General features: G+C 46.5%; 1 protein-coding gene across 1 annotated transcript; it reads left to right on the top strand.

Moving 5' to 3' along the window:
• Positions 1–7,180: 7,180 nt before the first annotated feature.
• Positions 7,181–12,538, top strand: LOC134290546 (uncharacterized). The gene has a single exon (XM_062857707.1). The coding sequence runs from the start codon at positions 7,181–7,183 to the stop codon at positions 12,536–12,538; it is 5,358 nt and encodes a 1,785-aa protein (XP_062713691.1).
• The last annotated feature ends 210 nt before the right edge of the window (positions 12,539–12,748 follow it).

The following is a 12,748-nucleotide window of genomic DNA, read 5'->3' as shown; positions in this document are numbered from 1 at the left end:
AAAATGTAAATTTTTGGATCCATTTTTTCCAAGGGGGCCACAGAAACTCATTTCCCCCAAAGAAAAAAATTAAAAAAAATTTGCGGACCAACTTCCCCCAAGAGGGAATCAAAGGAAAAAATCAAAAATTTTAAAAAATTGCAAACTTTCTTTCTCCGAGGAAGGACCAGGGAAAACTTCAAAAATTTGAAAATTTGCGAACCCCCTTCCACCAAGGGGGGACCAAAAGGAAAAATTTGAAAATTTGCAGACCCTCTTCTCCCAAGGGGGGACCAAAGGGAAAAATTCAAAAATTTGAAATTTTGCGGACTCTTTCTCCAAGAGGGAACCAAAGAGAAAAATTTGAAAATTAGCGTACCTCTCATTGCTAATGGGAAAAATTCAAAAAATTGAAAATTTGCGGACCCTCTTCCACCAAGGGGGGACTAAAGGGAAAAATTTGAAAATTTGCAGATCCTCTTCTCCCAAGGGGGGACCAAAGAGAAAAATTCAAAAAATTGGAAATTAGCGGACCCTCTTCCACCAAGAGGGGACCAAAGGGAAAAATTAAAAAAAAAAATGTAAATTTTTGGATCCATTTTTTCCAAGGGGGCCACAAAAAATTGAAAATTAGCGGACCCTCTTCCACCAAGGGGGGACCAAAAGGAAAAATTTGAAAAAATGCGGGCTCCCTATCCCCAAGGGGGGACCAAAGGGAAAAATTCAAAAATTTGAAATTTTGCGGACTCTTCCCCCAAGAGGGAACCAAAGAGAAAAATTTGAAAATTAGCGTACCCTCTCCCCCAAGGGGGGACCAAAGGGAAAACTTCAAAAATTTGAAAATTTGCGAACCCCCTTCCCCCAAGGGGGGACCAATGGGAAAAGTTCAAAAAATTGAAAATTTGCGGACCCTCTTCCACCAAGGGGGGACTAAAGAGAAAATTTTGAAAATTTGCCAGAAAGAAAAATTTCAAAATTTGAAATTTGGCGGACCCCCTCCTCCAAAAGGGGACTGAAGGAAAAAAAAGAAAAATTGCGGACCTACATCCCCCAAGGGGGGACCAAAGGGAAAAATTCAAAAATTTGAAAATTTGCGAACCACCTTCCCCCAAGGGGGGACCAATGGGAAAAATTCAAAAAATTAAAAATTTGCGGACCCCCTTCCCCCAAGGGGGGACCAATGGGAAAAATTCAAAAAATACCCTCTTCCACCAAGGGGGGACTAAAGAGAAAATTTTGAAAATTTGCCAGAAAGAAAAATTCCAAAATTTGAAATTTGGCGGACCCCCTTCCTCCAAAAGGGGACTGAAGGAAAAAAATGAAAAATTGCGGACCTACATCCCCCAAGGGGGGACCAAAGGGAAAAATTCAAAAATTTGAAAATTTGCGAACCACCTTCCCCCAAGGGGGGACCAATGGGAAAAATTCAAAAAATTGAAAATTTGCGGACCCTCTTCCACCAAGGGGGGACTAAAGAGAAAATTTTGAAAATTTGCCAAAAAGAAAAATTCCAAAATTTGAAATTTGGCGGACCCCCATCCTCCAAAAGGGGACTGAAGGAAAAAAAATGAAAAATTGCGGACCTACATCCCCCAAGGGTGGACCAAATGAAAACTTCAAAAATTTGAAAATTTGCGGGCACCTTCCCTACAAAGGGAAAAATTCAAAATAATTTGAAAATTTGTACACCCAAGGGGGGACTTAAGGGAAAAAATCAAAAATTGGAAAAATTACCGATCCCCTTCCCCCAAGGGGGGACCAAAGGGAAAAGTTTGAAAATTTGCAGACCCTTCTCCCAAGGGGGGGACCAAAGAGAAAAATTCAAAAAATTGAAAATTAGCGGACCTTCTTCCCCAAGGGGGAACTAAGGGGAAAAGTTTGAAAATTTGCGGACCCTCTTCCCCCAGGGGGGGACCAAAGAGAAAAATTCTAAAATATGAAAATTTGCGGACCCCCTTCCCCCAAGGTGCTGTCCATTAATTATGTAAGGGTTTGTAGGGGGAAGGGGGGTTTGAGAAATCGAAACTAAACAAAAATGTTTCGGGTTCTCATACAAAAAATAATTTGAAATTTGGCGGACCCCCTTCCCCCAAAAGGGGACTGAAGGGAAAAAATGAAAAATTGCGGACCTACATCCCCCAAGGGGGGACCAAAGGGAAAAATTCAAAAATTTGAAATTTTGCGGACTCTTCCCCCAAGAGGGAACCAAAGAGAAAAATTTGAAAATTAGCGTACTCTCTCCCCCAAGGGGGGACTAAAGGGAAAAATTTGAAAAATTGCGGACCCCCTTCCCTCAAGGGGGACCAAAGGGAAAAATTCAAAAAATTTGAAAATTTGCGAACCACCTTCCCCCAAGGGGGGACCAATGGGAAAAATTCAAAAAATTAAAAATTGGCGGACCCCCTTCCCCCAAGGGGGCATCAAAGGGAAAAGTTTGAAAATTTGCGGAACCCCTTCCCCCAAGGGGGACCAAAGGGAAAAATTCAAAAAATTGAATATTTGCCGACCCTTCCCCCAAGGGGGAACCAAAGAGAATAATTCAAACATTTGAAAATTAGCGTACCCTCTCCCCCAAGGAGGGACTAACGGGAAAAATTCAAAATAATTTGAAAATTTGTGGACTTTCTTCCCCCAAGGGGGGACCAAAGGGAAAAATTCAAAAAATTGAAAATTTGCCGACTCTTCCCCCAAGAGGGAACCAAAGAGAAAAAAATTGAAAATTAGCGACTAAAGGGAAAAATTTGAAAAATTGAGGACCCCCTTCCCCCAAGGACCAAAGGGAAAAGTTGGAAAATTTGCGAACCCCATACCTCCAAGGGTGGACCAAAGGGAAAACTTCAAAAATTTGAAAATTTGCGGGCCCCTTCCCTACAAAGGGAAAAATTCAAAATAATTTGAAAATTTGTAGACCTTCCCCCAAGGGGGGACTAAAGGGAAAAAATCAAAAATTGGAAAAATTGCCGATCCCCTTCCCCCAAGGGGGGACCAAAGGGAAAAGTTTGAAAATTTGCGGACCCCTCTCTCAAGGGGGGACCAAAGAGAAAAATTCAAAAAATTGAAAATTAGCGGACCTTCTTCCCCAAGGGGGAACTAAGGGGAAAAGTTTGAAAATTTGCGGACCCTCTTCCCCCAAGGGGGGACCAAAGAGAAAAATTCAAAAATATGAAAATTTGCGGACCCCCTTCCCTCAAGGTGTTGTCCATTAGTTATGTAAGGGTTTATAGGGGGAAGGGGGGTTTGAGAAATCGAAAACAAACAAAAATGTTTAGGGTTCTCGTACAAAAAATATTACAAGGGGGGTGGGGCTGTCGAAAAATCGTAATTTTTTTCTTACGTAATTAATGGACAGCCCCCAAAGGGGGTCCAAAGGGAAAACTTCAAAAATTTAAAAATTTGTGGGCCCCCTTCCCTACAAGGGGGGACCAAAGGGAAAAATTTAAAAAATCGGAAATTTGCGGACCTTCTTCCCCCAATGGGGGACCAAAGGGAAAACTTCAAAAATTTGAAAATTTGCGAACCCCCTTCCCCCAAGGGGGGACCAATGGGAAAATTCAAAAAATTGAAAATTTGCGAACCCTCTTCCACCAAGGGGGGACTAAAGAGAAATTTTTGAAAATTTGCCAGAAAGAAAAATTCTAAAATTTGAAATTTGGCGGACCCCCTTCCCCCAAAAGGGGACTGAAGGAAATAAATGAAAAATTGCGGACCTACATCCCCCAAGGGGGGACCAAAGGGAAAAATTCAAAAATTTGAAATTTTGCGGACTCTTCCCCCAAGAGGGAACCAAAGAGAAAAATTTGAAAATAAGCGTACCCTCTCCCCCAAGGGGGGACTAAAGGGAAAAATTTGAAAAATTGCGGACCCCCTACCCTCAAGGGGGGACCAAAGGGAAAAATTCAAAAATTTGAAAATTTGCGAACCACCTTCCCCAAGGGGGGACCAAAGGGAAAAATTCGAAGAAAAATTGAAAATTTGCGGACCTTCTTCCCCCAAGGGGGGACCAAAGGAAAAAATTCAAAAAATCGGAAATTTGCGGACCTTCTTCCCCCAATGGGGGACCAAAGGGAAATTAAAAAAAAAATTTGAAAATTTGTGAACCCTCTTCTCCCAAGGGGGGACCAAAGTGAAAAATTCAAAAATTTGGAAATTTGCGGACCCACTTCCCCCAAGGGGGCATCAAAGGGAAAAGTTTGAAAATTTGCGGAACCCCTTCCCCCAAGGGGGACCAAAGGGAAAAATTCAAAAAATTGAAAATTTGCCGACCCTTCCCCCAAGGGGGAACCAAATTATTATTCAAACATTTGAAAATTAGCGTACCCTCTCCCCCAAGGAGGGACTAAAGGGAAAAATTCAAAATAATTTGAAAATTTGTGGACCTTCTTCCCCCAAGGGGGGACCAAAGGGAAAAATTCAAAAAATTGAAAATTTGCCGACTCTTTCCCCAAGAGAGAACCAAAGAGAAAAAATTGAAAATTAGCGACTAAAGGGAAAAATTTGAAAAATTGAGGACCCCCTTCCCCCAAGGACCAAAGGGAAAAGTTGGAAAATTTGCGGACCCCATACCTCCAAGGGTGGACCAAAGGGAAAACTTCAAAAATTTGAAAATTTGCGGGCCCCTTCCCTACAAAGGGAAAAATTCAAAATAATTTGAAAATTTGTAGACCTTCCCCCAAGGGGGGACTAAAGGGAAAAAATCAAAAATTGGAAAAACTGCCGATCCCCTTCCCCCAAGGGGGGACCAAAGGGAAAAGTTTGAAAATTTGCGGACCCTTCTCCCAAGGTGGAACTAAGGGGAAAAGTTTGAAAATTTGCGGACCCTCTTCCCCTAAGGGGGGAGAAAAAAATTCAAAAAATTGAAAATTAGCGGACCTTCTTCCCCAAGGGGGAACTAAGAGGAAAAGTTTGAAAATTTGCGGACCCTCTTCCCCTAAGGGGGGAGAAAAAAATTCAAAAATATGAAAATTTGCGGACCCCCTTCCCCCACGGTGCTGTGCTGCTAAAGGGAAAAATTTGAAAATTTGCGAACCACCTTCCCCCAAGGGGGGACCAATGGGAAAAATTCGAAAAATTAAAAATTTGCGGACCCCCTTCCCCCAAGGGGGCATCAAAGGGAAAAGTTTGAAAATTTGCGGAACCCCTTCCCCCAAGGGGGGACCAAAGAGAAAAATTCAAAAATATGAAAATTTGCGGACCCCCTTCCCCCAAATTGCTGTCCATTAATTATGTAAGGGTTTATAGGGGGAAGGGGGGTTTGAGAAATCGAAAACAAACAAAAATGTTTAGGGTTCTCGTACAAAAAAAAATTACAAGGGGGGTGGGGCTGTCGAAAAATCGTAATTTTTGTCTTACGTAATTAATGGACAGCCCCCAAAGGGGGTTTGCGGACCCACTTCCCCCAAGGGGGGACCAAAGGGAAAAATTCGAAGAAAAATTGAAAATTTGCGGACCTTCTTCCCCCAAGGGGGGACCAAAGGAAAAAATTCAAAAAATCGGAAATTTGCGGGCATTCTTCCCCCAATGGGGGACCAAAGGGAAATTAATAAAAAAAATGAAAATTTGCGAACCCTCTTCTCCAAGGGGGGACCAAAGTGAAAAATTCAAAAATTTGGAAATTTGCGGACCCACTTCCCTCAAGGGGGGACCAAAGGGAAAAATTTGAAGAAAAATTGAAAATTTGCGGACCTTCTTCCCCCAAGGGGGGACCAAAGCGAAAAATTCAAAAAATCGGAAATTTGCGGACCTTCTTCCCCCAATGGGGGACCAAAGGGAAATTTAAAAAAAAATTGAAAATTTGCGAAATTCGAAGAAAAATTGAAAATTTGCGGACCTTCTTCCCCCAAGGGGGGACCAAAGGAAAAAATTCAAAAAATCGGAAATTTGCGAACCTTCTTCCCCCAATGGGGGACCAAAGGGAAATTTAAAAAAAAAATTGAAAATTTGTGAACCCTCTTCTCCCAAGGGGGGACCAAAGTGAAAAATTCAAAAATTTGGAAATTTGCGGACCCACTTCCCCCAAGGGGGGACCAAAGGGAAAAATTCGAAGAAAAATTGAAAATTTGCGGACCTTCTTCCCCCAAGGGGGGACCAAAGGAAAAAATTCAAAAAATCGGAAATTTGCGAACCCTCTTCTCCCAAGAGGGGACCAAAGTGAAAAATTCAAAAATTTGGAAATTTGCGGACCCACTTCCCCCAAGGGGGGACCAAAGGAAAAAATTCAAAAAATCGGAAATTTGCGGACATTCTTCCCCCAATGGGGGACCAAAGGGAAGTTTAAAAAAAAAATATGAAAATTTGCGAACCCTCTTCTCCCAAGGGGGGACCAAAGTGAAAAATTCAAAAATTTGGAAATTTGCGGACCCACTTCCCCCAAGGGGGGACCAAAGGGAAAAATTCGAAGAAAAATTGAAAATTTGCGGACCTTCTTCTCCCAAGGGGGGACCAAAGGAAAAAATTCAAAAAATCGGAAATTTGCGGACCTTCTTCCCCCAATGGGGGACCAAAGGAAAAAATTCAAAAAATCGGAAATTTGCGAACCCTCTTCTCCCAAGAGGGGACCAAAGTGAAAAATTCAAAAATTTGGAAATTTGCGGACCCACTTCCCCCAAGGGGGGACCAAAGGGAAAAATTCGAAGAAAAATTGAAAATTTGCGGACCGTCTTCCCCCAAGGGGGGACCAAAGGAAAAAATTCAAAAAATCGGAAATTTGCGAACCCTCTTCTCCCAAGAGGGGACCAAAGTGAAAAATTCAAAAATTTGGAAATTTGCGGACCCACTTCCCCTGTATAAACCTTGAATTGATTGTCCGAACCTGTGTATAATAAACCTTGTTCTTTTTTATGCTCAACTATGTTGTAGCGCACCTTCTGTGTGACATTTCCTTGAATTTATAAATCAAAATGTGTATCGACGTTAAAGCGAAAGCACGCGTTTTATTTCGTCGCGAAACCGAAGTTTCTTATACAGTCCGCTGAATCTGATGACCATCTTTTTGGTCCTTTAGGAGCCGGATAGTTCCGCGGAACGGCCGGAATCGAACATCGACGGGGTTTTCCACCGGGAAAATCTCGATTCTAATCCGAGAATTGTGAACATTCGGTCGAGGCGTTGCGTCGGTCGAGTGTGCGTGTGTGCTGCCGACGAGCTCGCAGTGAACGCGCTCCCAGTGACGAACATGATTGGACGTGTTCGAAACGCTTGCTGAATGGAAGATAACGGAGCTGCTGCCGTGCAGTCTATCAGTGATCAACTTTCTGTGCAACGAAGAAAAGAAGAATCGCGAGTGATGGAAGAAGCGCTCAAAGCTCTCGTTCATCAGAGAGGGGCGGTGAAAGGAAAATTAACGCGAGTGAAGAATGCGATCGTACATAGTGCCGCGGTTCCGAATGCGAACATTAGAAACGTGCATTTTCTGAAGCTGCACGTAAAGACTGTCGAGAACTGCTACAGTGAATACAACGCATTCCAAAATCAAATATACGCCCTTCCCCTCTCTGATGAACGACGACGAGAGCAAGAAGACCGCTATGTGGAGTTCGAAGCTCTTTATAATGAGCTCACGATCCAGCTGAGCACCCTGCTGGAAGAAGCGATGCCGAAACCGGAGCTACTTCCTCCGGCACCCCTAGTAGCTGGAAATGCGATTGCTCCTGTTGCTCCTGTCATTGCCCCCCAACACTTCATCCCTCCATTGACCGTTCCGTTGCCTACGTTCGATGGAACGTACGAAGCATGGTACTCCTTCAAGTCCATGTTTCAGAACGTGATGGCACGGTACGCGACGGAATCACCCGCAATCAAGCTATACCATCTCCGGAACGCCCTCGTCGGTAAAGCAGCGGGAGTGATCGACCAGGATATTATTAACAACGGCGACTACGAGGCTGCTTGGGCGATTCTAACCGACCGATTCGAAGACAAGCGCTTGATAATCGACAAGCATATCGAGGCGATCTTCTCACTGCCGAAAATCTCCAAGGATAGCTCCACTGAACTACGGAAACTGGTTGACACCTGCGTCAAGAATGTTCAGGCACTCGAAAACCTGGAACTCGAAGTGGATGGCTTGGGGGAGCAAATGCTGATTAACCAGTTGGCATCGAAGATGGATCGGGACACACGTAAGGTGTGGGAAACGAAGCAGGACCCGGGGGAGCTGTCATCGTATGCGGATACCATCGAGTTCCTGAAACAGCGGTGCCGAATAATGGAAAAAGTGGAAACAAACAGTGCTAAAGTGGAGAATCCGAAACCGGTACGCCCGGTAACAAAATCGAAGACTCTAGTGTCAGCAAATGAACTACAGTGTACAGTGTGCAACAACTCCCACGAACTCTATAAGTGCGAAGAATTCAAGAAGAAGAGTGTCAGCGACAAGTACAGCTTGCTTCGGAAGTCTGGTGCTTGTTTCAACTGCCTTGGAAAGGGGCATCGTACCACCGAGTGCTCCTCCTCTAGTACGTGCCGGAAGTGCAGCAGGAAGCACCACACGCTTCTGCATCCGGAGGAGAGCAAGAAGGAAGATATTGTGCATCCGTCAGCAACGAAGCAGGCAGCAAGTGAAGGCTGTTCCCGAGCTGAGCCCTCGGCTGCCAGTGCCGCTCCGGTTGAGGCAGCAACGAAGAATCAGAACGTCGTTCTGTGTGTGTCATCGGACCGTCCGACAAGGCAGACGCTTTTGACAACCGCTGTAGTGATGGTCAACGGTTATGGCAACGTCTTGCACCCGTGCCGAACCCTCATCGATTCATGCTCCCAGAATCACTTTGTGACGGAACGATTCGCCACGCAGCTGGCGCTCAAGAAGCACCGTGCCGACTATCAAGTTAGCGGTTTAAATGGAGGTACAACACGAATCCACAACGTCGTCCGCACGACGGTCAAGTCTCGCGTCACCAGCTACTCGACCGAGCTCGAACTGCTGGTAGCGCCGAAGATCACAAGTGATATGCCGGAGAAATCGATCGATGTGACGAACTGGAATCTCCCAGTCCATGTGGAGCTCGCCGACCCCAACTTCAACAAGCGAGGTCGGATTGATATGTTGCTGGGAGCAGAAATCTTCTGGGACCTCATCAACGCGGAAAAAATCACCCTTGCGGAGAACCTTCCTTCGCTCAGAAACACCGAACTAGGATGGGTGATTGGTGGCGTGATTTCGGATCAAATACCCGTCATCGCACGCACATTCTGCAACGTTGTCCAGCGAGACGACCTGGGCGAATTGCTGAAACGATTCTGGGAGATCGAAGGTGCTGAAGATCTACGCCGAAACTCTACTGCGAGTACCGATGAGTGCATCCAGCACTTCCGGAGCACCTTTCAACGAATGCCCGATGGAAGGTTCCAAGTCCGACTTCCATTCAACGAAAGAAAGACAGAACTGGGCGAATCGCTGCAAATGGCTACCCGGCGGTTCCTGATGCTCGAACGTCACCTGGATCAGAGACCCGAGCTGAAGGCAGAATATTCCGAGTTCATCCACGAGTACGAGCGGCTCGGACACATGTGCGAAATACAGGCCAACCCGAACGAGAAGGTCGGATCATCGTACTATTTGCCTCACCACTGCGTATTGCGGCCGAGCAGTGCAACGACGAAACTGCGGGTCGTTTTTGACGGTTCTGCAAAAACGTCCACTGGAACCTCCATCAACGACACGCTGAAGATTGGCCCAATCATGCAAAACGATTTGGTGTCGATCCTGCTGAACTTCCGGTGCTATCGGTTCGTCTTCACAGCCGATATACCGAAGATGTTTCGCCAAGTGATGATGCATGCTGAAGATGCACCTTTCCAGCGTATACTATGGCGGGATGAGCGATCGAAACCCCTGAAGACTTTTGAATTACGCACGGTGACCTACGGCTTGGCTTCGTCGCCGTTTCACGCCACGATGGCACTCTCCCAGTTGGCCGATGACTCGATGGAGGATTACCCGATAGCTGCACCCGTACTCAAAAAGTCTTTCTACATCGATGACGCCCTCTGCGGGGCGCGCACAATCGAGGAGGCGCAGTTGTTGTGTCGGCAGCTGCTGCAATTACTGCACAGCGGTGGATTCGACGCACATAAGTGGTGCTCAAACGAACCAGCTATCCTAGAGGAAATCCCGAAGAACCTCTGGGGTACTACTTTCGACGTTGAAGATGCTGCTGATAAGGCGGTTGTTAAAACTCTCGGAGTGGTGTGGAATGCTTCGCAAGACTGGTTTTCGTTCCGCGTCCAACCACCTGAAGAAGCTTGCCGGTCGGTGACTCGCAAGGGAGTGCTGAGTGAAATTGCAAAGTTTTTCGATCCACTGGGACTTGCTGGACCAGTGGTCACTACAGCGAAACTGATCTTCAGAGAGGTCGGTCTTCTCAACCTTGGGTGGGACGATCCCATTCCTGACGCCATTGCCGAGAAGTGGCGTGCCTTCCGGACTCAACTGCCAGCATTGAACGACTTGGAAATTCCAAGGTGGATACTCAGCGATGGAACGAATCTCGTGGAACTCCACGGGTTTGCTGACGCTTCAGATCAAGCCTATGGGACGTGCCTGTACACGCGTCTCGTACTCCCCGATGGTGCCGTCAAGATGAACCTTATCTGCAGTAAGTCGAGGATTCTGCCGAAAAAGACAGGTAAGATGAAACCAATCACAACGCCAAGAGCCGAGCTCCTTGCCGCCTTGCTTTTATCTCGAGAAGTAACGAAGGTACTCAACTCGGTCGACACAAGATTCGATCGTGTGACGCTGTGGAGTGATTCGCAAATTGTGCTTTGCTGGATCCGAAAATCGCCTGCCGATCTACAGCTATTCGTAGCGAACAGAGTCATCGAAATTCAGAAGCTCACCAACGAATTCCAGTGGCGGTACATTCCAACGTATGATAACCCTGCCGATTTGATATCGAGGGGCGAGATGCCTCAGCACCTGATCCACCGGTCTATTTGGTGGAATGGACCCGATGTGCTGAACCAACAAGTAGTGCAAGTAGAACAGCCGTCTCCTCTGAACGATAGTGACCTCCCTGAAATACGAACGTGCCTCGTTCTCGCCAAACCGCCAGCAAGGTTACCAGTATTTGATCGAATCGGTACGTTCACTCGACTACAGCGTTGTATGAGCCTGGTGGTTCGATTCGCCCACTATGTGCTTTCGGGACGGGAGATGTTGACAAAGGGTCCGCCAACAGCCTACGAACGAGACGAAGCCTTGAAGCTGATAGTGCGATGCGTGCAAGAGGAGGCATTCCAACCGGAACTGCGCGCATTGAAGGAAGGCGGTACACATCGCCTACGGAGTCTCCACCCGTTCATCGATCCTGTTGACGGGATTCTGCGAGTTGGTGGTCGTGTCAAGAAGGCTTTCATTCCGTATGATAGTCGCCACCAAATGTTGCTGCCACCAAACCATCCCTTCACCGAACTGCTGATCCGCCATGAGCATCAGAGTAACCTTCACGCAGGACAAAAGGCGTTGCTTGCCATCTTACGACAGCGGTTCTGGCCATTGCAGGCTAAAAACACCATTCGGAAGGTGATCAGGCAATGTATTCCGTGCTTCCGAGCAAACCCGATGAAGACGACGCAGTTGATGGGCGATCTCCCATCCTATCGTGTCCAGCCGTCACCAGCTTTCTTCCACACCGGCATCGATTATGCGGGACCTTTTTTGATCAAGTCGCTCACCCAGGCACGCAAACCGATGATCACGAAAGGGTACGTATGTCTCTTTGTTTGTCTCAGTACGCGCGCCATCCACCTTGAACTGGTGTCAAGCCTCACGACCGAAGCCTTCCTTGCAACCTTGAGGCGATTCACTGGACGACGAGGACCTGTCAGCAAGATCTATTCCGACAATGCGACGAATTTTGTCGGGGCTGAAGCCGAGTTGGAACAGCTGGGCAAACTTTTCGCTGACGAACATCACATCAAGGAGCTGACTGAGTTCTGCGGAAGCCGATCGATTTCGTGGAGTTTCATCCCACCGAGGAGTCCCCACTTTGGAGGGATTTGGGAGTCCGGGGTTAAATCCGTAAAACACCACCTGAAAAGAGTAGTCGGAAACCAGAAGTTAACGTTCGAGGAAATGAGCACAGTACTTGTTCAGATTGAATCGGTGCTCAACTCACGACCACTCACGCCATGCTCCGATGACCCCAACGATTTGACCGCCGTAACCCCAGCACATTTCTTGGTTGGACGGCAAATGCAGTCAATCCCCGAGCCATCGTATACCAATATGAAGCTCTCGACGTTGACACGGTGGCAACTAGTGCAGGCCACTCAACAACATTTCTGGAAAAGGTGGCTTGCCGAATATCTGCCGGAGTTGCAGAACCGCCAGAAATGGTTCAAGACAACCCAAATCAAACCTGGTGCTTTAGTGCTCATCAATGATCCCAATGCTCCGCCGATGCAATGGCAACTCGGCAGAATCATCGAGACTCATCCGGGTAGCGACAACATCACCAGGGTCGTAACTCTGCGTACCGCCAGGGGTGAATGCAAACGAGGCGTCACCGAGATTTCCCTTCTTCCACTGGATCAGGAGGAGCAGAAGCTGGACCATTGAAATAGCCATTTCAATGCGGGGGAGGATGTATAAACCTTGAATTGATTGTCCGAACCTGTGTATAATAAACCTTGTTCTTTTTTATGCTCAACTATGTTGTAGCGCACCTTCTGTGTGACATTTCCTTGAATTTATAAATCAAAATGTGTATCGACGTTAAAGCGAAAGCACGCGTTTTATTTCGTCGCGAAACCGAAGTTTCTTATACAG

The sequence above is a fragment of the Aedes albopictus genome, chromosome 3 (assembly GCF_035046485.1).
Source record: "Aedes albopictus strain Foshan chromosome 3, AalbF5, whole genome shotgun sequence".
NCBI classification, from domain to species: Eukaryota; Metazoa; Arthropoda; class Insecta; order Diptera; family Culicidae; genus Aedes; species Aedes albopictus.
Note: the sequence above shows the minus strand (reverse complement) of the source record. Positions and strands in the feature narration are given on the sequence as shown.